We start from the raw sequence: 25,952 nt of genomic DNA, 5'->3' as shown, positions 1-25,952 counted from the left end.
CTTACTGAACTTTGCCTGGTGTTTGAATTACCTTAGCCCTCCCTGTGTGTCTCCCATTTTATCTCAAGCTCCTTGAAAACAGGGGTATGTCTTATGTAGTCTGTGTCCCCTCTCGCTAGTCCCTAGCACAACGCCCCACACAGCAAGTTATGGCAAAACTATTTTATGACTTGAAAACAAAGCTCCTCCATTCAAGACCTCATAGTTGAAAATGATGCTTCCAGAAAGGCAACCATAAGGACCAAATATACTAAATCACAGAAAGCTAAACTGATGTCATGCTAAGTAAGATGCTTGAGCACTACTTTCTGAACATGGGAACCACAACTTTCTCCTTAACAAACAGGCATACAAAACTGATACAAATGCTCAGATGTGCTTCCCCCAAGAGACTCTTGCAACCACGTCTCTCCTGAAAGGGAGAGAGGTTCATGAGCTGGAACTCCAGGTACAAAAGAACTCAAGCTTTTTTCTTTTTTTTTTTTAAGATTTGATTTATTTATTCATGAGACACACACACAGAGAAAGAGAGAGAGAGAGAGAGAGAGAGAGGGAGAGACACAAGCAGAGGGAGAAGCAGGCTCCATGCAGGGAACCCGACGTGGGACTTGATCTTGGGTCTCCAGGATCAGGCCCTGGGCTGAAGGCAGCGCCAAACCACTGAGCCACCTGGGCTGCCCCAGAACTCAAGCTTCTGATGTTGTGCCTCCTTAAGAGTTTACAACACTAGCTCTTTTCTCTCTGAAAACTGATACCTTGAAAACAATCTAGAACAAGCAGGGAAATCTGCCCACCCTTTTGACTCCTTCACAGGCTTTCCTTGCTCAGGGATTCAATCTGAGAAGAGGCACCTTGCTCAGGACTCCCGAACGTTCCTGCACATTCCAATCGCCTGGGGAGCTTTTAAAGCTCTCCATACCCAGGTCACACTTCCCATCAATACATCCAGGATGGCTGAGGATGAAAGCCCGGTGTCAGCAGTCTGCAAAACTGCACAGGTGATTGCCACGTGGGAGCAAAGTGTGGGAATCCCACAGGCTACATTTCTAAATTTCCCAGTAGTTGCTGAAGAGGCTCTGGTCATTCTCTCGCGTGGCCACTAGATGCCGCTACTGCCCAGACTCTTGGGGATATTTCCCAACACCCTGGGGATCCAGAAGGAGCCCAGAGGCTTGCTTCACTTTGTGCTCCTTCATTTGATAGAAAATACCTTGGAAGAGAAGGTTGGGATACTGAGTAATGAAACAGACTCAGTGTTTGCTGAGCTGAACACTAAAGAGACAAAGGCGTGTGGCGATGTTCCAGGAATGTGCTCCCTTCCTGTCGGTCCAGGGCCTGCCTGCATTGCCTGGTGCAGGAGTGCCCTGCGGGGAGGGCGGGGAGGGAGTGCTGGCCTCTTGGAGTGAGGAGCACAAAGAAAGGAAGGAACCATAGCTGAAGGACACTGTTCAGGGCCCCCTGAACTCTTCAGAACTGTGTGCTCCGCTCCCCCAGCCCCCCAGGACCAGGATCCCTCTTGCCTCTTTCAGGGCCTGGCTATCATCTCCTCAGGGAGAGGGAACCTCAATCCATCTACAAAATGCACACTGCTTTGGCAGATCTACTTCCCTGTGGACCTCTCCAAGCTCCTCCCCCTCCCCCCATCCCTGATCAGGGACTGTGTGTTGTCACCCCCCACCCCCCAGGGCCTACCCAGCCCGGTTGCCCAGGTACAGAGATCTTCCATAAACATCTGTGAGGTACATGAAAAAATGCTTATGGAATGTGGCCTAGCAGCCTCGAAATCCGTGTTAGATCCCATGGCAAGAAGTATGAGGCGGAGGCAGGAATTTTAAACAGTTTCTGACTAGATTGGATTCAATTTACGTATTTTAAGAGAAAACTGGATTGAATGCCATATTAAAGACTAGAATTTCTGGATGCCTGCGTGGCTCAGGGGTTGAGTGTCTACTTTTGGCTCAGGGCATGATCTCAGGGTCCTGGGATCAAGTCCCACATCAGGCTCACCACAGGAAGCCTGCTTCTCTCTCTGCCTCTGTGTGTGTGTGTGTGTGTGTGTGTGTGTGTCATGAATAAATAAATAAAATCTTAAAAAAAAAGACCAGAATTCATAGCTTGTCAATACTCAGGGCTGGAGGAGACTGAAGACCCCCAGTGTACCCCTTGCTGTGAAGTTTCAGTTTCAATCTCAGCATCCCAAGTGGAGCTGTTGACTGGAGCCAGTTAGTGACAATGAACTTGCTACTTTCGAAGTGGACAACTCCACCAAGTGGTGGTAACAATTTGAAAGTCAACATTTTCCTTCAATGGGCTTTAGGATATTGGTCTTAAGTCATCCTTCTGCAGCCTCACAGATAGTGACTGTAAGCTCTGGCTGGGGAACCCAGAAGGATGGGATCCGGGCTAAGTGTCTACTTCCAATATAATAATAACAATACGTTAATATGCAACATTTAAGCTAATAATAGTAAATAACGACAAACTTTCAGGTTTACTCACTGTCCTCTACATGCATCTCATCCATTATTCAGTGCGCTTTTTAATGATTTCTTGAGAAAACAAATGAGTCTTCCTGGTGCCCTGGAGAAAGTGGTTCCTGTCTCCTGATACCACAGTTTGTTAACAAGCTCCAAACTATCTAGAAACTGTCAGGTGCCATTTCAATTCGTATTTTCCACAAACATTCACTTATTGGAACCCATCTGATCAAGAACTGCCTCCCTAGCCCCTCCTCTCCCTCTCAAACTCACACTACAGACAGCAGATGTGTAATTGCTTCATTTTGAGTCTCAACAGGAAAATCTATTCTTGCTTAGAAAGAACAGCCAGTTGGGACACCTGGGTGGCTCAGTGGTTGAGCATCTGCCTTCAGCTCAGTTCGTAATTCTAGAGTCCTGGGTTTGAGTCCTGCAACAGGCTCCCCGCAGGGAGCCTGCTTCTCCCTCTGCCTATGTCTCTGCGTCTCTGTCTTTCTCATGAATAAATAATTTTTTTAAAAGAAAACACAGCCAATGTTGGAAACTAGAAAGAAAGGACTTTGTAATAGTTTGATTTTTGTGATCTCTAAGATCCCTAAATGGTTATGGATCAATCAGAGGACTTTTCAGATAAATCAGTTCATGAAGCAGGTCTTTGGGACATCTAATTGGCCTTCTGGGTGGATCACACACTCACCAATTCTCTATAAAGTGGGTCCAAGGTAAACCACAGAGCCACAGCACACCTCTGGCCCTTGGTGACTGCCTTCACTCCATGAGGGTTCTCTCCTCCAGATGAGAAACTGATCATACGCCCACACTTTGGTTTGATAGACGCCTGAGAAAGAACATGACAATCAGACTCTCATTTCCGTATCACAAGCATTTCGACGACCCTTTTCTCTATCCTTCTACGGGATTATTTAGGTCAAGTTTTGAATCAAAGAATAAGGAAATCTTGGGGTTGGAGCAGACACAGATCAGTTCAATTTCCTCACCCGTAAAACAAAGAAGTTCAGAATCATGTCTGATTCAGACATTAAATTATTCAGGTAAAACGGCTGGCACCATTGGTGGCACCGAGTAACGAACGGCTCAATACATGCTGAGCTATGGCTGCTAAATTCCATGAAGACAAAGCCTCTTTTTCACTTCCCTTCCCTGCCTTTAGCCCTAGTGCAGTATCTGGCATAAGGCAGGTGTCCATTTAATATTTGTGGAATGACCAAAACAAACCAAGGGGACCTCTAGAGTGCTGGTGAATTCTTATTAGTGATCTATGGGGTGCTCCATGGTGCACCCTTTCTCATGCCTTAATTGTACATTTATGGTTTGTGAGCCTTTCCTTTCATAATACAGAGATTTTTAAAAGTCTAATTTCATATGATACTTTAATTCCTACTACAGTATTCCTGCCCAGTGGTCCTCAGCAAATGCTTTAATACCTCCAGTGATGAGGCCATGCTGCTCCTTGGGGAGACCTATTCCATGGCCTTCAGAGCTCTGACATGATTAACACAGTCCTTCTAAGCCTGTGCCCTGCTCAGTGAAACTGTTCACTAGCGTTTATGTAGAAGAGAGTAGAGAGAAAAGAGGCATTGCCAAGGGAGCCTGGGTGTTAGATCAAGTGAGCGGGCTCTCCAAATTGAGTGAACCCAAGCCACGGAATAGAAGGGGGCCTCGCATCTGTATTTTAAGAAGTGTCTGATGTCAGTAGGGTTCATTTTCCTTTCTTGAGAAACACAGAAACATCACTCACTCCATAGTAGATCTTAGAAAGGGAAAGTACAAGAAAAAAATGTGGTGCCTTTCTACCTTGTGATCAGATGCACCCATTTTAAACTAATTATTTTCTGAACTGACTTGGATTAAGACATGCCCATTAGAAGAACCTTCGGTTTCCTTCACCATAAAATGGGATGGCTCTGTTTTTTTCCCCTGCCAGCTTCGGAGCAGTATTTGGAAACTTTCCTGAGGTCTTTGGATGCTACCCAACATAGGTACCCCTAGACTGTAACCTACACGTGGAAGGCCCGAAGGAGATAGAGGAATAAAAATGTCTGAAACCTGTGTGTTAATGTGTGTGTGTGTGTGTGTGTGTGTGTGTGTGTGTGTGTGTGTTAAAGGGAAGAGCAAGGAAAAGCAGTTTCTGGTTACTCTTCTATTCACAGAAATTGAGAAATGACTCGTCTTTGCTGGAGAGAGTTAATTTTCTTCTGCAGCTTTGTCAAGGTGGCTTTTCTGACAAAAATCCAGAGAGTTCAGTACTTATGGGTGTCGTTGGTATCAACCCGATTTCATTTTCCTGGAGAAGGAATTTGTTGTATGTTTCCCCACAGAAACAACAAAATAAATTATACTTGAAACATATGAAGTAGGATAGGAAAGCCTTCGTCTACACACAGCTTTCAGATCTCTTTTCTAGTTTTCTGAGCATCCCACTCCCTGGTCAGGGCTCACTCAACCACATTTGGTCACCATTGGCTTCAATGTGATGATCAAGTGTCAGCATTAATACTTTACAATATTAAAGACAGGTGTGGGGTCAATTTGATGCTTTATCTCTGATGGAACTGGATGAATTGCAAGTATTTTTTTACACATGAATAAACTGGGAAAGTCTAGGAAAAGCAGCTATCAGCTCCCCAAATCATTTGGAATCGATTATAGGTATATATAGGTTCACAAAAGTCTAGATGACTAATCTTATCAAAAGAAGAACGTCAACCTGTTACATACATCAGCCATGTAAAGGAATGAACAGACTTCATTTAGGACATTACTTCTACAAGAAACTATGTCCTGAAGTTTAGATGATTGTAAACATACTTTTGGAACACAGTTGTGGTTGAATTTAATGTTTCATGAAGCAAATAGAACTTATTAAATTTCATCTCTTTCAAACTTGCACGGAGAAACCCAAATCCCAAAATACTCATGTTTCACAAATATGCCGTTGAAAATAATCCATGTATCTTCCAAGTACCATAAAAGAAAAGCCCTTTTGCTGTTCATCTAAGCAGTGATTAACAGTCAGAGAAGCCTTTGTGCTGTACTTGTTTTGAATAAATGTAAAATTTTAGCTACCATTTAGTGGTGTGTAATTCCCAGAATTTTGCAAAGTAAAGAACTTGTAAGACTTTTCTTCTTTGTGTAGGCCCCAGGTTGGGCCATTTCTCTGCCTTCATTTCTTCCTTCAGAGTCAAAGAAAAAGGAAAGCTTGAAAAGGAAAACTATTCATTTCTCTTTTTGCTCTTAGGACTGATTACCTAAGAATTTTAATCATTTACAAGTGCCCTAAAAACTCCACCACACGTACTAATCTGAAGTAGAACTAGTCTGGAAAAATGAATCTGTCAACGTGGCGCTTTTGAATCAGAACATTGTGTAAATCAATCAATCATTCAATTAATTAATTAATTAATTTGCTTTTTTGAGGGTGGTGCTGTGGTGGTTAGACTCAGTGCTTTTTAAAATAATTAAACCTTCATATAGTTATATGAAAGAGCGGTACTATCTGCTTTCACATCTTGAAGCAGCAGAATTACAGTTAACTTGCGTTCAACAATGAATGAATCACTGATTCTTACATCGGATCCCGGGCATCACTTGCTTTGAAACACTGAGCGTTTCCAAATATGACCACTAGATGGAGTAGAAGCAAAGGAATCTTTTCAATCACCTGTCGGGACTTTCTTTCCAACTCTGGGAAGCGCAGGCATTTAAAAATCTGTTTTGGTGTTAGCAGAGCTCAGAAATCAAATGCTTTCTGCACTGAGGCTTTTTTTTTTTTAAAAAATGGTAATTTTGTGTCAGGATTATAAACAACTGGGATCATCGATCTTGATTTAATTTTCCAGATCATGAAGCGTTAAAATACTCTGTTGATACTTAAGCTTTTACAACAAACTGTGAAGCATCATAACCTTTTAGATACACATTATTGCATGAAATTGTATGAAATATCTTTTCTTAATTATTCCAATGTTTCTGGATGATTTTAACAAGAATCTCCATAGGGTTCCCTTATAAATCAGGTAGTACAGAATATTTGATATCATGGGCTTATACCCCAGCACTGTGCCATGAATGATAATATGGGTGTTTCACTATTAAGAAAAGGATACAAAGTAGGAGAGGGTTAACATAATACTCACAAAAAAGTTGTGGAGATAGAGTGTTTAATGCAAAATCCTTGACGCTTGTCAGATACATGTCTCAACTATTTAGATTGTGTACAGAGGAAAGATGTATTTCATGATCTATTTACAATTCAATTATCCTCTCAACTGGAAAACATATTTTTCTACCATGGTGTATGCTCTTTGGCTTAACGTCCACAGAATGCTGGCTATATAGTCTATAACTCAGTAGACTGGTTTTCCAAAGGCACTCGCTGCCTAGGAAGACGGTAGTTGAAATTAACTTGATTTTTTTTTACCTATGAAGGTGTATTTAAAGTCGCATCTAAAATGTGTGTGTAATGTGTATATTTTAATCTTTCAGGTGTAGGTTTACTTATAGTCACAATTATATATACGCATACACATATATGGTAATTCTGGTAACTAGGGCTAGAGTGCAATGCTCAATCCAAGCATGCAGAACACCAGGTTGCTCGAAGCTATTCTGTAGAATCCATTTGTCTAGTCCAAATTGTTTTTGTATTTCCATCAGACTACTTGACAAAAAAATCAGAAGACCTAAGTTCTGGTTCCAAGTCTAACACTAACTACCTATGTAACCATGAGCAAATCCTTCATGTACACCTATTCCTTAAATTACCCATTTGTAAAACAGGCTGGAGTATTTTTATTGATGATCCCTTCTCTAACATTTTTGATGTATACATCTGCTGGGCCCCTCTGCACCTCTTGAATTGTCAAGCTCAGATATTTGGAATCCAATAGTCTGTGAGTCCTTGGAAAAGGGCAAGATTGAGATGAAGCAATGCTACAAAAACTTGCCTGCAAAGGCTTACTTACGGTCACAGTCTTGGCATCCATCTCAGTGAAAATGAATTCTCCTCCTTCGAAGTCATCATTCATATACAGGAGAGCACTATAAGAAAAGAGAAAACCATCTGTAATGTCACAAGCTTACAACATCATCTTCAGAGAATACTGAAGACGTGACAAACTGACCAGCCTGACTGGTAAGTTTCCTTTGAACCAGACATTGAAAGAACTGACCTTCCTAACCCTGAAGAGTAAGATCAGAAGTAGTTTGGGTCATATCCCTGAAGTATTTATTTGTTTCACTTATGCTAACATTTTAACAAATCTTTTATTTTAATATTTTATTTACTTATGAGAGAGACACACACACACACACACACACACACACACAGAGAGAGAGAGAGAGAGAGTGGTAGAGACACAGGCAGAGGGAGAAGCAGGCTCCACCCAGAGAGCCAGACGTGGGACTTGATCCGCAGGTCTCCAGGATCACGCCCTGAGCTGAAGGCGGCGCTAAACCACTGAGCCACCCAGGCTGCCCTAACATTTTAATTATATTTCAAACTTGATTTCACTTTTTCCTAAGAAAACCTAACTAGATTTAATCTACCCCTTTGAGCCTGCTCACACTACTTATAACTCTCTTCTTCCCTCTAATGCTTGTATATCGAAGGCATGTATTTTTCCCTGGAAGTAGCCAGAGAGCTTCAAGAGGTGTAGTCTTGCCTTGCACAGAGAAGGGGTGCTCAATAAATGTTTTTGTCTGGAGCATGCTGCTGTAATAATTAACCACTATTATATACGGTGACTTCTCTTTAGACACTAAAGTATCATCCAATTTTTTTCCCTGAGTTTCTAGTTTCATATTTATAGAAGGTAGACATAGTTGAGTGATATTGTAAGACCCCTATGTGCATTGAGACAGCATATCCTGTGTTCTCCGGCTGAGATATGCATCCCATAAGGAATACATTTCAGTGAAGGCTAAACAAATAAAAAAAAAACACTTTTCATATTAAAACATAATGGGCATTTTTGTGGATTAAGATGAACTAAATGTGGTTGGATTCTTAAGATAAAAATATAAGATAATCAGGATGACTGGGTGGCTCAGTTGATTAAGCGTCTGTCTTCGGCTCAGGTCATGATTCCAGGGTTTTGGGATGGAGCCCCATGTTGGGCTGCAGGCTCAGCAGAGAGCCTGCTTCACCCTCTCCTTCTGCCTGCTGCTCCCCCTACTTATGCTCTCTATCAAATAAATAGGTATAACCTTTAAAAAATATGAGGTGATCAAGTCACTTCCTGGTTGTGGCAGCTGCTTCAGGAGGTTATCTGAGAATCTCTGCTTCACAGAGATTACTCTGGCGACAAGCAAAGATCCGTTTTCTAATTTCCTCGATTTTCTAGGTATTTGGTAACTATTGGGCAAAAGCTTGGTTTTAAGGTTGGTGCTGGTTGTACCTATAGTCCCGGAATGTGTAAGCGGGAGGCTCCTTCCAGCACTCATTGGCCTCAGGATCCAACAGGCAGTTGTCAGCATGGATGGGGTGACTGAGGTCAGTTCTTCTATCCTGCTGACCTGCCGAAAAAGGGAACAGGTGAAAATGACAGGAGAGCAGGAGCGTCCAACAGCAAAGCTGATGCCACACTGTCTTTGCCCATCACTGGTACCCTATGCAAATCTGAGACGCAAGGCAGACCCACGTAGATGAAAGAAAGAACTGACTAAGCAGTCAGGAGACCGGTCCTGCTTTGATGAGATACTTGTAAAATCAAGGGCAAATCCCATCTGTCTGTTCTGCCATAAAAGTTTCTTGATATAAATACACATAATAGAAATTCCATCATTCACCTGGGGCAGTCCAAGGAAAGGGGCGAAATGAAAATGTAAAAAGAAAAGACTGATTCAGCTGAAACCTCAGGTGCCAACTTTACTCTCAAGAACTTCTCCTTCCCCTCCTACTCAACAGGGTGTGGAAGAGAAGATCTAGGGGAAAAATCAATCATAAAGGCCTGGAGCAAGGGTCTCTGCCCTTTTTAAAAAATATTTTATTTATTTATTAATGAAAGACACAGAAAGAGAGAGAGAGAGAGAGAGAGGCAGAGGGTGAAGCAGTCTGCTTCACCCTGCAGGGAGCCCGATGTGGGACTCAATCCTGGACCCTGGGGATCAGGTCCTGAGCCAAAGGGAGATGCTCAACCACTGAGCCACCCAGGCATCCCAGGTCTCTGCCTTTTTAAGAACATTTCTTTCAACAATCCCTTCATTTTCTATGCATCCACTTAATGTTTTTGGGCACGATGAGGACTGTAATTTCCAGGTTCCTGGTTCCCAGCAAAGGAAAGCCCAAAGCAGGGAAGCATTTCTCTGTGTGACTTACAGCAAGTAGGAGAAATGGATCTGAAAGGAAGACAGGCAGAGCAATGGGCTTCTGGAACAAGAGGAGGACAAAAAGGAGAAAGACAGGGAAGGAAGAAATCCGTACAAGGTTCTTCTGTTTGGGGGGAACTGAGTACTTGGCTAACCCTTTAGTCTAAAATGTATCAGAACTCTGTTTTGCATTGTTTTCTTTCTCCTTTCACTGTGGGTGTAGGAGGGAAGCAAGCTCAAACTCTGGAATCTTACCAGACAGGGCGGTGCGGCAGACCATGTGTGTATAGGAAAAATACAGGGTTGAGTTCAGCATGAAATAGGATTCTACAATCTTTCGAGCCTTCTCGCTGATGTCATAAAACAGACGGGCACTCTTCAGTGGGACTCGGCCTTCATAACCAAACTGAAGACAAAGAGGAATGTGAGACAGCACTGGGTTGGTCAGAAGGCTTGAGAAAAACAGACAGTAGGGCTCAGTCCAGCAATATAAGGATGGCCCTGTCTACCCTGGCCAGTGGGAACAGTTACATGCTCGTGGATTCTGATTAGGAAAAGGAGCCACCGAAATTCATCCTTCCTAATCACAGAGGGAACCCTGAAAGCTAATCTCTCCCTCTTCTCTCCTCTCAAAGAACTTTCTCTTCCTCCCCAACAGCACTTGGTGTGGTACAGAAGAGCCATGTGTTTGGGGGATACTTTCACCATTGCACCAGGAGCTCCTTGAGGACAGGGCTGGAGTGGGTATTATTTGTCAAATCGTGATTTAGGAGATGTAAAGTCTGATAAGTTGGTGCCTAGTGAAGGAATCAAGGAATGACTTAAAACAATGCAGGTATCATTTCAGACTTGCTCCTTTCATCTACCCTGAGGGGTCTACATTTTCATCTCTCCTCTTTCCTGTATCTGCCATTCCCAGAAGGTCTTGAGTTGATGCTTAGGAACCCAAACCCAAAAGAAGCTACGACTTTACTTTGAGTGCTTTCAGGACAGTTGCACCTTCAAACTTTTCATTGGGTGTATGGGGTGAAGTCTTTCCTCTGTATCCATCACCAACAAGCATGATTCCCTGGAAGCAAAATACAAGAAGATGCTTTATTAATGACCACTATGACATCATCAGGGCTCCCCTCTTGCCTTGACTGCCAGGAAGCGAAGGACCAAAGTCCATAGTCAGAACCATCCCTATTTTGTACCAGGATCCTGGTACCATTAATTCTTCCGATCAAAGAGATATCTTTATTTAACCTTCACTCTACATTTTTACATAAAGTACTACTTTTTGTAGAAATAGGACATAATTAATATATTGGTTAATTACTGATTAATATAAAGAGATTTTCCCAGTGACTTTATACAGTAGGCAGGGCACATGCTGAATGCTCTTAAGCCACTAACTATTCTGGATCCACTAGCTGTGTCCAGATCTAGACAAAACTAAAGTCATCCCAAACCAGGCTATGAAAATGCCTCCACATTGATGTCCTGGTCCTAAAGAAAGTGACATTTCAGGCCTGTTTCTCTGACTCCAAGCGAGACCAGGAGGACCAGAGCTCCAGAGCTCACACCAGGCCAGTACTCAGGATCCCCTCCCGCTCCCGTCCTCACACTGGCCACGCTGTGGAGCTCCCGGCACTGTTCTTCTGACAGGACGTTATCCAGGAGAACCCGCTGAGTCCCGTTCAGCTGCTCCGAGTTATAGACAAATGTGATGTTCTCATAGAGCAGAGGGCCACCTAAAGGGACAGAACACATGGTCTTCTCTGTTGCTTCTCTTCTATTCCCAAGGGGCGGGGGCACAGAACACTCAACAGTCTTCAATGTGAAATGCATGAGAATCAGTTTGCTCATGAATACTTAAGAATGCAAAGACAAACTGGAAGCTTGCTAAGTACAATATGGATTCAGAAAGCAGATGTCTGACCACCAGGTTTCTCCGTAACATCACAATAATGGTATCACATTTGTATAGGATTTGGGGTTTGATAGGAACTCTCTTTTCATTTGATTCCAGTGATGATCTTGCAAAGCAGACTGGGAATCTCCCAGGACACTGCTCTGATAATTTCTAGAATTCTCTTGGCAACTGCACACACTCTTCTCCACAACTCTTGGCTCCTAACTCTGTTACAACATCACATTATGTAATCACGTGTTTGTGCACCCACACACGACCCACATACCCCAGTCTCACTGGTAGGTAGAGAAATACCATCACTAGAAAGCTCAGCTAGTAAATGCACCATCAGGATAGTCACCCCCAAGCCACCAACTCCTTCCCAGTCTTCTTCCCACCAAACTGACTTTAGATGGTCTTATTTGGGGAATATTTATTTTTCTCTGTTCTCTAGGCAAATCTTTATATCATTTTCTTCACACAGGAAGGTTTCCTATAGATACCTGCTCTCTCCCTGGATAGAGCCCACAAATTAATGAAATAGCCCCTATAGGCTTTGGAGAAGGAGATGCTCTGGGGTCATGCTTTAGGTGTTAAATTACAAAATCTAGACCTGACAAGGCTCTCTCCTCACAGAGGGCAGGACTGAGGGCAAAGCCTCTGCTGACAAGGAAATCTTCAGGTGTAACACAGTGGAATCAGCTTGAAGTAAAACACTGAGCTGAAAGGAAAAAGACTTTCTGCTCTTTATAATACTCCTAAGAGACCGGACACGAACCTCTCAATGACAACAGTTCACCCTGGAGGGAGGCATGGGGAGGGCTCGGCTTCTCCCTTCTTGCCCCTGTCAAGCAAGGGTCACCAACACACTGTCTAAAAAACACATCAGTTGAAGAAGGAAGAAACCAATTGAAATCAATGTTCCCTCTATTTCTTTAAAATAAATGTGTAAAACTAAAAAGTAGCACCAAGTTTATTCATCTAGTTAGGATGAAAGAGTCACAACAGCTCACAATTAGTGGAATATTCAGAAAGAGAGACAGTGTTTCCCAATCTTTAGTAACACATGGTTATCTGAGAAGGGAAAAGTTCCCAAAGGAGCGGCAGGGCTGACACACTATTTATTACAATTTTACTTCTATACTTGTAATTACAAAACCACGAACACTGTACTTATTTATCTGCAGAGTTGTTTCATATAACTTAACACCAAAAGCAAGTTACAAGTTACAAGATTAAATAAAAGCAAGACTGTGAAACCAAGTAAATTCAAGATAGCAATATTAATGAAATGGTTAATGCTATTTTGTAGAAACCAAAAAGCCTCATTCCACATGAATATTCTATTCTACTAACTGATCTGGCCCAGATTCTTTTGAGCCAGCATTCTTAATAGTATTTTTGGTGTGTAATGACTCATTGCACTGCAACTTTTCTCTATTGAAATTACTATGAAATTGTAATATACCATGACTGACTTTGGGCCTTTATCTGGTCCTGATGCATTATTTATAAGTTTATTCGACTTCATTTCTTGTTAGTCTTCAACCACTGAATTATCACTAACTGGTGCCAGTGTGATGTAGTAGCTGCACCCACTGCAGTGTGAAATCTCACAGCAGGACTTGGCTATTAAGTTGTTATTTAGATGACCTACTAGTTGCACCATTAACTTTTTTTAGGTTGTTATCAAAATCCATAAACACAGAATTTCTTAGATTTCATGAATATAACCACAAGTTGTAGTTGAGTACTAATCTTTTGGATGAATAGAAAAAGAAAATACACACACACATACATAATTCAATGTTTCTCAGCCTTTGTTCCACAGAAAAGTTTTTGATGAAAAAAGAGTTTCTTGATCGAAGTGTTTGGGAAGTATTAGGTTACATAAAATTTAAGAGGACTTCTTAGAACTTTAAATATATAAATAGGCATCATGACTCTCTGGAGTATCAATACAATATGAAGCAGTTCTTACCTTTAATTGAGCATAAGAACTGTCCTTCCTTCCTTCCTTTCCTCCTTCCTATGGCAGAGAGATTCTAAGATGCCCCCCTAATGATCACTGCCTCCTGGGATTCATGGACTTGCATAATTTGCTTTCCTCAAGTGCAGGTGGGGACTGGAACTTGCTTCTATCAACAGAATATGCCTAAGTGATGGGATATCACTTCCGTGATTAGATTACATAAGGTCGCAACTTCCGTCTTGCTAGTAGACTCAGTCTATTGCCTTCTCAGCTTGCAGTTGCATGAAGCATGTAGCTGTATTAGACAGATGCACATGGCAGGGAATGAGGCGTCCTCCAGCCAACAATCAACTAGGAGTTGAGGACCACTGTCCACTAAGACTCTAGGAACCGAATTCTCTCATCTGAACTTGGGAGAAGATAGATGGGAGTCTGTCACAGACCCTGAAGCAAGGGACCATGCCAAGTTACCCCCCAAATTCCTGACCCCCAGAAACTGTGGGATAGTAAATGTATGTTATTGTGAGCCACTACATTGGTGCTTTTTTGGGGGGGGTGACGATAAAAACCTAGTAGACGACCCTCTCCCCAACAGGACCTCTTAATGTAAAACACAGGTTATTTGGAAAGGGTGCTCTAATCCATATAGCTGATTAAGATCCATAGCCAAATTGACGCACTTTCTCAAATATTTGGAAAAGTAAACTGCATATTCCATTCCCACTCAGAAATGTAAAAGAGATGTTCCTTCCAGAAGAAAGACAAGATACTTGCAGGTTCACTGAAAAGCATTTTCTAATATAAAACTCAAACAGAAATGGATGACAGACCATGGGTTTAATGAACCAGGTTGGTTTGTACTATGTCATATTTCTTCCTTTTCTATCTGGAGAGTACATTAACTTTAAATATAATTACCTTATTTTCAAAAGATGACTTTAACAGTTACTACAACCAAAACGTTTAGAAAAATCCCTACCATTCTTAAGTTTTATATAAGTATTTGCCATTACTATGCTGATTACTTAGTATTATAGTCAAATATGCCTGGTATATATCCTGCTGAGTTCTGGCTGAGGCTTCTTAGTAAGCATAAAGGAGTTTACTTTAAAAAGGGCTCCAGGGGTATTGACAACTCCCCCAGTCATGCCACATGGAATATACAAAGATCAGGTGAAGGGATGGAGTGCAACAGAGTCTTACCTAATAATGTTAACTAACACTAACGGAGTCAGACAGAATGTGTCCTAGAAACTTGCCTTTCATGTAGTTAACACAACCACCCCTGAGAATAAGAGTTTTATACAGAGGTTTCCCACACATGCATTTCACCAAAAACAACCAACTACCCACCCACTAACCAAAAGGAAAAAAAGAAAAAAAGGAAAAACAAATCTTGCCGTTCAAATATGCACGTCGACCAGCCTGCAAATGACTAGTAGCACACCAGACAGAGGAAAACATTAAAATAAAAATAAAAATGTAGTCCAATAAGTTGCGGTTCCTGGGGCCTGATGTGATGGCTTCAGCCAACTCTTAACCACAGCTCAAGGAGATTTAGTTAAACAACTTAATTCTTCTCTCATTCATAAAGTATGTGCCTGGCTCTGACTCTCCAGTTGCAATAAAGAGGGATCGTCTAGGAAAATACTGCTCTGTGCTCACCGCCTGTGGTTCACATGGCAAGAAGGAGCGTTTCACCATAAATATTACAACGTCATACAAGTCATAACAAGGATGTGCTAAGTAACAAGCCCTAATGTGAGCACAGCCCTTTCCCAGCTACAAAAGACTTTTCACACTGATCCTCTGCAAAAAGTTGCTCTCCTTCTTTTACAGCTGAGGATCACAGAGCCCAGAGACATCAAGGCTCCAGTGATCCATCACACCACAGCACATCAGACTAACCAATCCTGGAAACTAGCATTCCTGATTCCAAGGTCAATGTTATTTCTACTATACTGACGGGGATGATTATGGAGCAGGACCTTTGGAAACTAGTGGGAGAAAGGAGAATGGATAACTGACGGATGTTTTTAGCTTGATGATATGCATATCCCATGAACTGGAGTCACTCTGGGATGCAGTCCTGGGTCACTCCCGCAGAGCTTCTGAGCCATCCAGTACGAATACCACTAGATACTGTTAGGTAACCAGAGTAGATGACAGCCCTTTTGTGAGAGAGGAGAAAAGCTGAGATACATTCTACTCTGTGAAGCATGCATCCTTTCTTACCTCCTCAACATCTGCTTTTAGCCAGACTAAGATATAAAAGTGTTTTCTGGTTAGGAACTTTGCCTCTGTCTACCACTGTTCTTAATTTAGAAACTATTTCGATCTCTAGTGACTACACAGAAGGCTATCTAGCGGTTTCCCAGAGAACATCCTAAGATGCAGTAGCCCAATCAACTAAGCAAATTCTATAGAAAGAAATGATAGATTTTGGTAGCCCAGCCAACCACGGTCTCTCCCCATCCTACATAGTCTCCTGTTCTACTCACTGTATTAGCCTTCCTAGCCAGCTGCTGTATCTCAGAGTCTTGGGTAGCCAGTGTGTGTGTGTGGGGGGGGAGTGGGGGTAGCTTTGAAGCTTGGCAACTATCCTGGAGTTTCCCAAACCCTTACAGCAAAGTGCTGGCTTACTGGCACATACTTCCTGGGTGATTTCTCAGCTTAAAAAGCAACAAGAACTCTGGCTGACCATGAAATTCTCTGGCATTTGTAAAACAGCTTGGGCTTTGTGGCTACAAACCGAGGTCCAGGTCAGATTAGATGAGCATTTTATCCTGTTTACTGCCTCAAAAGGACTTGGAAGCTACGGAAGGAAAGGGCTGGGAAATGTGAGAGCTGTAGAGAGCCAGAAGTTTTCAAATCAGCTAGAGGAATGTGCTGACACACTCTCTTGTTGGGGGAAAGGAATACTGTACTTCTTCTCAACACAGGTTTTTAAAACCTTCTTATCTTGCAGTTATTTAATCAATAAAAGGTACATTTTGGATATCTAGAATCTTCTATGTTCCATCTCCAGGTGAGTAAAAGAAAATGGGATTTGGATTCAACACCCTGGGTTCAAATGCCTACCCAACCCATTATGAGCTGTGAGATACAGGCCAGGTCATTATATCTCTGGGAGCCTCAGTTTTCTTGCCTGTGAAGTGAGGTCATCTCATGTCTCACATGAGATGCTTCCAGTATTCATATGAATTGTGTCTAAATTTGCCTGAGAAATTATAAAATATACAGATATCGTCATAGTTATTAAGGACTACTACTGAGTTAAACCACTACAGCTAATAATTTATTATAACAATGTTTAGCTTTATTTAAAAACTACTTTTGACAATACTCTACATACATTTCCATGAATTCTGATCTGACATAAGTATATAATGTTGGGCTCTCTCCACCTCTGTGCCTTTGTTCCATTGTTTTATCCACTAAAATAGCTCCTTCCACACCTTTGCCAATTCAACTAAATTCTATTTATCCCTCAACGTCCTGCTTAGAAATACATGCCTCAAGAACCTTGGATTAACTCATCTACTATCCATATGACCTGTCTCTTCAAGTCCTCTGCTGCACAGTCTATTCTGCACTATGTAGCACTCCCTCATGGCTTGACAGAAACCCCCATGACCTCTCCAAGCCTCCAGTACTCAACTGAGGGTGGCAGTGATCATCTGGTCCCTGTCTAGTTCACAGGATTCCTACGGGATGCAGATGAGGGTGTGAATTCGGAAGCACTTTGGATAGAAACCAAAGGCAATGATATACAAATCTGAGACATGGTTCTTAAGCCTTGCTTTCAGAACGTTATAAAATGTAGTAGCCTAGTCAGATTCTGTATTTTCCAGAGAAAATGGGATCTTCTTTCACTGGAATAACAACTAGCTAAGTCCCGCCTCCTCCTTTCCTTCCTATAAGTAGAACTGCACAGATACTTACCCTCTCTTAAGTCTCGATCTATCTTGGGTGATGACTTTTTCCCCACGGACAATCCATGAACTTCTGGCCCCTCCACGTTCACTCCTGAAGGGACCCTGCTCATTAAAAACAGTTAAATTTCCCACTGAATAAAGATGTTCAGAGACAGGAAAGGGAAACTTAGTCAGGTAGTCAGTCTATGACTCCATATTGTAAGTTTTTGTTTTACACAAGCCCACCTATGTTTCGAGATCAAATTAACTGCCTGTCACTACCTCCATGAAGCTCTCTAATTCCTCAAATTGTGTGCTCTATTTCACTTCTCTAAATATTCTTAGCATCTTTTTCTTTTATAGTTAATTGTATCCATAACTTCACCCCCCTTGAGATTAGGCATTAAGCCTCAAAAGAACCGGAAAAAAAAATATCATGTGCCTCTTTACAAGGCTCAGAATGTTATATTTTTGTCTTGAGCGTAGATGGCATCACTGAACTATGGCTTAACTGAAATAAACCATGACCTCATGCATGGTTCTCTACCATTCCAAGAAAGAATATTCAAGTTTCAAACTTGGCAAATATACAAATCACAGCATGATATCCCTTCAGTATACACAGATTGAACAAATCCAAATGTGCACGTCCACTCTTGGATCCCCTGTAATAATTTTAGGCCACCCAGGGTTGAGGCCTTGATGTCTAGTGAAAGACCGTAAGATTTTGAATAGGAAAATCCAGATCCACCAGTCCCTTGTGGTAACACTCTAAAAGAGTCCTCTGCCTTGTCAGAATCTCCATTTCTGAATTTGAAAATGAATAGGCTAGACCATGTCAGCTCAAACCTGTAACTCCAACATTCTATGATTCCTCGAACTGCTTATTAAGGTGTAAATAGATTTTTTACTTTTATAGTTTTTTTGTTAAATGGGGTCTATTCATTTCTGATTGAGTTAATGACACCTAATGTTTTAGCTTGCAGTGAAACTTTCTGAGCTTCCTGCTTTCAAATGCAGTAAGGGAATTCAGCATGAACAAGAAAAATTTAAGCTCTATTTTATTAATAAATCCAACAGCATCCAATTTTCTCTGATTTAGAATCACAGAATGTGTAGCCTTCAGAGATTACCTGATCCAACTCCTTACTTGGAGGAAAAACGTAAGATTAGAAAGGAAGACAAACTACTCAAAATCACACAGAAGTATGGGAAGAGCTGGGGCTAGAAGGTAGAGCTCCTAATTCCCAATGTGGAACTCATTTAATTATATTTTTTGCCTATTTCATAGAGTTAAGGTCCTTATGATGGGTTATGACTCTTAAGTATTTCTTCTCATTAAAAGTAAACAGACTGTATTCTGAATGAAGAACTCACCGATTCTCGTCATGTCGTCCTCCGTATCGGATCCAATAATTCTGTTTTGAATTAAAAAAAAAAAAAACTACTCAGTTGCTTTGTCACTAAAACATAACTTACAGAAAGAAAATATACATTTAAAATACTCAAAAAACCTAAAACATTAGGACACTTGCATGCTGCATAAAGATACAATATTTTTTAAATTAATAAATAGAAAAGCTAAAGTCAATGCAATTTTGGCAAAGACAAATGATGTACAAATGGGTTTTTAAAAATAGCCTGGAATTAGCTTAAGAGTTTATAATTTTTGTTCAAGAAGTGATTTGGAATTTGGTGTCAAGAAGACACTTAAAAGATCATTCAGTCCAACTCCCTTATGTCTTGTGAATAAAGCAAACAAAAGAAAAAATTCAGCTTCATTAATCATCTGTGCAGAATCATAAAGTGACTTTTTCTGAAGTCTCTTGGGAAGATGCAATTTAAAAAAATAAGAAGTGGGAGCTGGATATAAGCATACTAGAAATGTTATTTAGAATTAGTATACTTAAAATTACCCTAATTTTTAAAATGTGCCAATAAAAATATGACATAACTAAAACAGAGATGAAAAAATGTTACAAATAGGATGTATTACAAATAGTGCTTTTTATAAACATTATGACAGGGACATTATATAAAGAACTTATATAGCTAATCAACAGGTAAATGAAAAAAAGGGCATGTCCAGATAATTCAAATCATAGGAAAAGTAATAACAATATGTGGAAAGTTTGTTTTGGCTGTCAAAGGAGTACAAATTAAAACAACAATAACATACCATTTTGTAGATAAGAAATACAAGTGATTTTTAAACGTTATCTCTCACTGCTGAGATATTTATAGTAAGCTGGTACTTCTAATGCTTTGCTAGAACTACTGAAGGTATCAAAAAACTCTTAGAAAAGCAATTTCAAGAACTTTAAAACTTCTCATATCATTTGATGCCAGAATAATGCCATTCCTGGGAATTTATTCAAAGGGCACCATTCAATACAGAGGAAAATGCTTCATGTATTAAATACGGTAAGAAAAAAATCAAAAACAAAAAATTCAGTGTTAGGAAAAGAGTTTATTTATTGCGTGTTCTATACATGTAGCTAAAAACCATTCTAAAAGCTGTAAAAATGTAGAAATGGCTTATGACACCTTAACTAAAATCAGAATAGAAATCTATCCATAGCATAGTAGTAGCTGGGCAAAAGGTGTGTCTTCATATGAAGACTAAAAGTCAACACAGACAAATGGAGTCAGCATGATGAAGAGTACAATTGAGATGGGCTTTGTTCTTTATAAAGTCTTTTAATGTTTAAAATGTGTAAGTGAAATACAAAATGTCACATCCAGAATCTGAGACATAAAACAGTCCTGAGGCAAATGCATCAGGTACAAAACACTTCTCTTCCCCCCACATATATTTGCTCTTGACTTTGGATCTCAGTGATACGGAGATCTATTAAAGTCTTTTAATATTTATCACATATGCTGAGTAAACACCCACCTCCCACCTCCCCAGGTTTTGTTAATACAAAGCAGATTAGAATCTTCAGTAAATCAAGTTGGGAAATAAAATCATAAATAAGTAGTCCATTGAGTGTGCTTTTAAAAAATATTTCCTGGGGCACCTCAGTGGCTCAGTGGTTGAGCATCTGCCTTCGAATCAGGTTGTGATCCCCGGGTCCTGGGATCAAGTCCCTCATCAGGCTCCCTGCAAGGGGAGCCTGCTTCTCCTTCTGCCTAAGTCTCTGCGCCTCTTTCTCTGTGTCTCTCATGAATAAATAAGTAAAATCTTTAAAAAAAAAAAAAGAACCAAACATTTCCTCTTCCCTCTTTGCTCTTACCGGTTCAGTGTATGAAAATCCCAGACCCTCTGCAGCTGATTTTATTAGTTCTGATTCCAATTTATGACGCTTCACGAACATTGCCAAATCCTAGAGGAAAAAAAAATGAATGAAAAGTTTATATTTAAATAACAGTTAAGAAATATGATAAATGTTCAAGTGGAAATATTTTTCAATAGACAGTGACAAATGAGCTAAGAAAATATTCACAGCTGCAAAAAAAGTCTCCATCTCAACAGACTTTCACAAGCTATCATGTATGAGAAAAATATGCTTCTGGCATTAATAATTAAAGTACAAAAGAATAGCATTCTAGAACCTTGACTAAACTCCTAGATATCGGTAAGAGCAGTGCTACACTTTTACCAGTTCTGCCTAGAGCATCTAGCAGAATGCAGTTTCTTCTCAGGATGTTGGTCTCACCTCTCGGGCCTCAATGGATGCTGGGTCACTGCTGTCATCCAGCAGACCCTCGTAGTAATCCACGTTATCTAGGACATCCTCATCATCTGGATGGAGGAGAAGATAGGCCTTGGCACACTCCAAGGCTTTCACATATTCACCAACTGAAAGACCAAGTTGTTGTAGCATTAGAGTTAGGCTAGGTCCAGCCAGAGGATTTTTAAGAAATACTTCAACATATTCTAGGTGAGGTCAGCATTAAACACAAGTGAGAGGGAAGATAAGGTGAAGCCAAACAGCCGACACAGAAATAGTCACAGATAAAACCAGATTCTCAAATATGGAGAACAAACTGATGGTTGCCAGAGGGGAGGGAGGTGGCTGAGGGGATGGGGGAAATATAGGGGATTAAGAAGTGCAAACTTCCAGTTATAAAATAAGTAAATCACAGAGCTGAAATAACAGCATAGGGAATGCAGACAATAAGATTATAATAACATTGTTTGGTGACAGATGGTGACTATACTTATCATGATGAGCCCTGAGTAATGTACAGGATTGTTGATTCATTATATTGTACACATGAAACTAATATAACACTCCGTGTTAATTATACTTCAATCCTATGTCTCTGCCTCTCTCTCTCATTAATAAATAAAATAAAAAATCTTACAAAATAAAAATATACTTCAAAAAAATAGCCACAGACAAAAGGAAGGACATGATTACATGATTTCAGTGTTTAAAAGGTACTAATTTTGGTCTGCTTTGGCACTTAGATGTGTTTTGTATCAATTATTAAAAGTTTCTACCTGAATATGTTGTTGACAACTTATATTATTTAATACAAATAAGCAGAGCAGGATCTGGGGAGCTAATTCTGTTTTGGGGCTGAGTTTGACACCGTGTTTTCTAAAACCAATTTCAGTGATCCCAATTCTATTCATTGCTTTTAAAAAATTACTAACAGCACAATGTCCATGAGTAAGGAGACACATAAAATAAATTCTAGTACAGTATATGTGGATTGTATATGTGGATGTAAAGAGAAATTAATGAGGAAGATCTCCATGTACCGATACAATGAGGCTAAACCATATAAAATTGCCAAAATTTGACCTTTTTTGAACTAAGCAAATGGTAATTTCATAGGTCCATCCTACTAAGAAAATGCTTTTCATGATTTTATTTTTAAATAATCTCTACATTCAACATGGGGCTCAAACCCACAACCCCAAGATCAAGAGTCACATGCTCTACTGACTAAGCCAGGTATCCCCTGATATATTATTATTATTATTATTATTATTATTATTATTATTATTAAGAGAGAAAGGGAGAGTGGAGGTGGAGGTTGGGGGCAGAGGGAGAGAGAGAATATTAAGCAGGCTCCACACCCAGCACAGAACCCAATGTGGGGCTCTATTCCACGACCCCAAGATCATGACCTGAGCCGAAATCAAGACATTGATGCTTAGCCAACTGTGCCACCCAGAGGACTCCTCCCTACTGATATATATTATTACATGAAGAAAGCAGTGTAAAGAACAGTGTCAATAATACATTATCTTCTATGTATAAAAGGGGGAAATAAGTTGGGTTTTGTGTAGGGGTGTGTGTGTGTGTGTGTGTGTGTGTGTTTTGAAGAGACAAATCGAAAACTGGTTATAGGGCATGAAACTGGGTTGCAGAAAAAAAGTAAGAAAGGGAGGCTTTTATGACATTTGGTCTTTGAATTTGTGAATATATCATCTTTTAAAATTAAGTTGAAAAATTAAATGTAAAAATCCTGAAAAATGTCAGTCTAGTGTAATTGTCAGGACATTATCATGGCATTTGCCCACTTGTGGTTTCACCTGCTCTCCTTATCCTGAGTTTGCCGTGATGTGAGATGAGAGAGAAAAAAACAACAAGTAAATCCTCATTGCCTCAATGGTAAACTGGGAAATGCAGAGGACAGTTTGATGTATGTAATGATGAACAACAGCTCTCCTTCAAAAGGTCTTCTGGAATGATCCACACCTTACCTCGATAGTAGGCGAACTGTAGGTAGTCATAATGCAGGGGAAGAAAGTTCTCGATTGGAGAGAGGCGGCCGGGGCGAGTGGCAAGTTCCCTCACGCACTCGTGCTGACAAACCAGCACCTGCATGTAGTGATCTGGAAGGCAACAGTGAGAAAGGTGGGTCGCTCCAGTCCGCTGGAGGGTCCAGACTTCAAGGTGGGAGCCACAGTTAGACAGGGCATGCCCCACCCCACCACACTGTGTGAGGGCCACCTCGTTATCATCTTCACTTCATGAGCAGGAGCTTCTCACAAAGGAAGGAAGTGATTTGCCAAAGACCTCCTGGTCAATGATCCCTAGAGCAATGAAGTGGATTCCAAACCTTGTGGCCTCTAGTCTTTTCTCCAGACTGCACTTTCCACTTCTTACCCTTTTTCTACATCTCCTGAAAAGTGACACAGGCCATGTCAGCCCACCCGTGCCCATGTGAACAAACGCCTTTCCCATTTAAGACTTCTGGGGCATCCCTTTGGATACTTTGGGTACATGTCCTGAGTCAGGATCGGAAGTTCAGATCCCAGTTATGCTAAGGAGCAGTTGAGAGAAAGGACGGCCGTGCATATGAGGAGCTTTTTCTCCTTGCTAACATTTTCAAGAACTTTTCTTAAAGAGGAAATAAAAACAATATATATATATAATTTTTTTACATCTATTGATCAGGAACCTATTCTACTCAGTTACCAAATAGTCCATCACCTGCACATTGGAAATCTTAATACTGTAGGGACTGGTAAAATAGGAGAAGGAGGAAAGCTAAAGCATTTAGATACACATTTTGTCTCTTTCTCTGTTTCCCTTTCTCTATCCCCATTCTTGTCATTTCTAAACAGGCGAGGATTCTCAAGTGTAGGGGTCATCTTGCTTCCGTTAGCTCTGGGCTCTCTCCTATCCAAACATGAGCTGAGGAAATGACAGTCGCTAATGTTCCAGAAAACAAACACTTCCTACATTTTTCCCCAACTTTGATTTTTATAATGAAGATGGAGATAGTCTTCTTCAAAAAGAGAAGATTTTATTCATGTCTGTGTAGAGCAGGCTTTCTTGAGAATGACGATACAACTGTCTGACTTCATGACTTTATATTTTAATTTACCACAACTGCCTCCTTTCAAAGGTTCTCTGTTAGGCAGAGTTTGGCTCGTCTCTTAATGACTTGAAGAGGGACCCCAGAGCACAACAGAAAGGGCGTGTGCATTTTCTGATGTGCAGGCAAATAGGCCAGTTCTTGCGCAACTTGGCAAACTCAACCCAACATAGCACAGCTAACAGAATCCCTACAGTCTATCGGTTCTTTTTTTTTTTTAATTTTATTTAATTATTTATGAGAGACACACAGAGAGAGATGCAGAGACACAGGCAGAGGGAGAAGCAGGCGCCACACAGGAAGCCCAATGGCCCAATGCGGGACTCAATTCCCGGACTCCAGAATTACGACCTGAGCCGAAGTCAGACACTCAACCACTGAGCCACCCAGACATCCCCAGTCCATTGGTTCTTAATTGCAGCTGGAGGGTGGGAGGAGAAAAATGAGTTCTGTTTATTTGTTTAGCATGTTAGAAATAAACAGCTATATAAATAGCCAATAAATAGCTGTTTTATTTCTTACAAAAACGACAAACAACCTTCAACTATTTCTCCTAGTTAGCTGGCCATTGGCATTCCTCTTTACCTTCTAACACAAATTCCTCCTAATTCCAAATGACAAGCAGAAGGAAGAGGTAGAAAATACACCCAACAAGACCCAAAATCTGAATCAAATTATTTTTCAACACAAGACACAAAGAACAAACAAAATGAGTGACAAAGTGATCTTCTTTAGGGCCTCAACAACCATAGTTGGTAATAAATGGCATTGAGAAGCCATTTGTATTTTTCTCCTATTTTTAGTGTTGTTCTATCTCAAAAATCCAAATATTCTGGCTTTCTAAATATATTCTGTATTTTAAAAGCCACTTTCACTTTTAATTTAGAACAGTTTTGAACCACACAAGAATTTACAGCGTTATAACACATTTTATTGGTTGTATTTCTTGTCTCCTTTCTAAATCAAATGTTATTGTGCAATTACTATGTTTTAATAAGTTTGAGATACAAGACCCTCGTGTGGGAATATTTTTTAAAATTTTCTTCTCATAATAAATTGGAAATGCATCAAATTCTCAAGAAGACTTACCATATTTTTGTAATATATGATCTTTGATTGAGCTTCAGGAACCATGACATTTTTTTAAATCACTTTTCTTTACTGGAAATAGGGGTAATGGTGATAGTTGTATTAAGAGCCTGAGTTAGGATATGTCTATTCTTTCCCAGCAATGAAGATGCTATGGTGACCTCGAGCAAATCACTAAATGTTATTCTGTGGGAATCTGTCAGTTTTCTGAAATCAGACATAAGACATTCACCAAAGCTGTTTAGTGGCCATTGGTAGAGGCAGATGTAGAAATGATTGGGGGTGGAGGGTAGAGACAGGACACACATCCTTACACAACTACAAGATAATAAACCATAATAAAGGAAAAGCATTCCTGAATAAAAGATTACGTGTAAAGAATACTTAACAATTGAAATGTGAAACACACATAAAACTGATATTCAAATGAATGGTGCACGCAAAAATGTATGGAAATGGTTGCAGGAAGACTAGCAAAATAA

General features: G+C 40.4%; 1 protein-coding gene across 1 annotated transcript in view; it reads right to left on the bottom strand.

Moving 5' to 3' along the window:
- The window catches only part of P3H2 (prolyl 3-hydroxylase 2), a 148,877-nt gene that overhangs the window by 3,122 nt on the left and 119,803 nt on the right, over nucleotides 1-25,952 (bottom strand). Inside the window, exons 4-14 of the mRNA XM_041731613.1 lie at nucleotides 23,261-23,392; nucleotides 21,255-21,397; nucleotides 20,832-20,921; nucleotides 18,970-19,010; nucleotides 17,621-17,715; nucleotides 11,415-11,542; nucleotides 10,780-10,875; nucleotides 10,062-10,212; nucleotides 8,897-9,014; nucleotides 7,463-7,538; nucleotides 3,175-3,315 (exon numbers count right to left, since the gene is read on the bottom strand). Coding sequence (XP_041587547.1) covers nucleotides 3,175-3,315; nucleotides 7,463-7,538; nucleotides 8,897-9,014; nucleotides 10,062-10,212; nucleotides 10,780-10,875; nucleotides 11,415-11,542; nucleotides 17,621-17,715; nucleotides 18,970-19,010; nucleotides 20,832-20,921; nucleotides 21,255-21,397; nucleotides 23,261-23,392 — 1,211 coding nt within the window. The remainder of the gene's footprint in view (nucleotides 1-3,174; nucleotides 3,316-7,462; nucleotides 7,539-8,896; nucleotides 9,015-10,061; nucleotides 10,213-10,779; nucleotides 10,876-11,414; nucleotides 11,543-17,620; nucleotides 17,716-18,969; nucleotides 19,011-20,831; nucleotides 20,922-21,254; nucleotides 21,398-23,260; nucleotides 23,393-25,952) is intronic.

Source organism: Vulpes lagopus, chromosome 17 (genome assembly GCF_018345385.1).
Source record: "Vulpes lagopus strain Blue_001 chromosome 17, ASM1834538v1, whole genome shotgun sequence".
Classification (NCBI taxonomy): domain Eukaryota; kingdom Metazoa; phylum Chordata; class Mammalia; order Carnivora; family Canidae; genus Vulpes; species Vulpes lagopus.
This window is presented reverse-complemented; position numbering and strand designations above follow the sequence as displayed.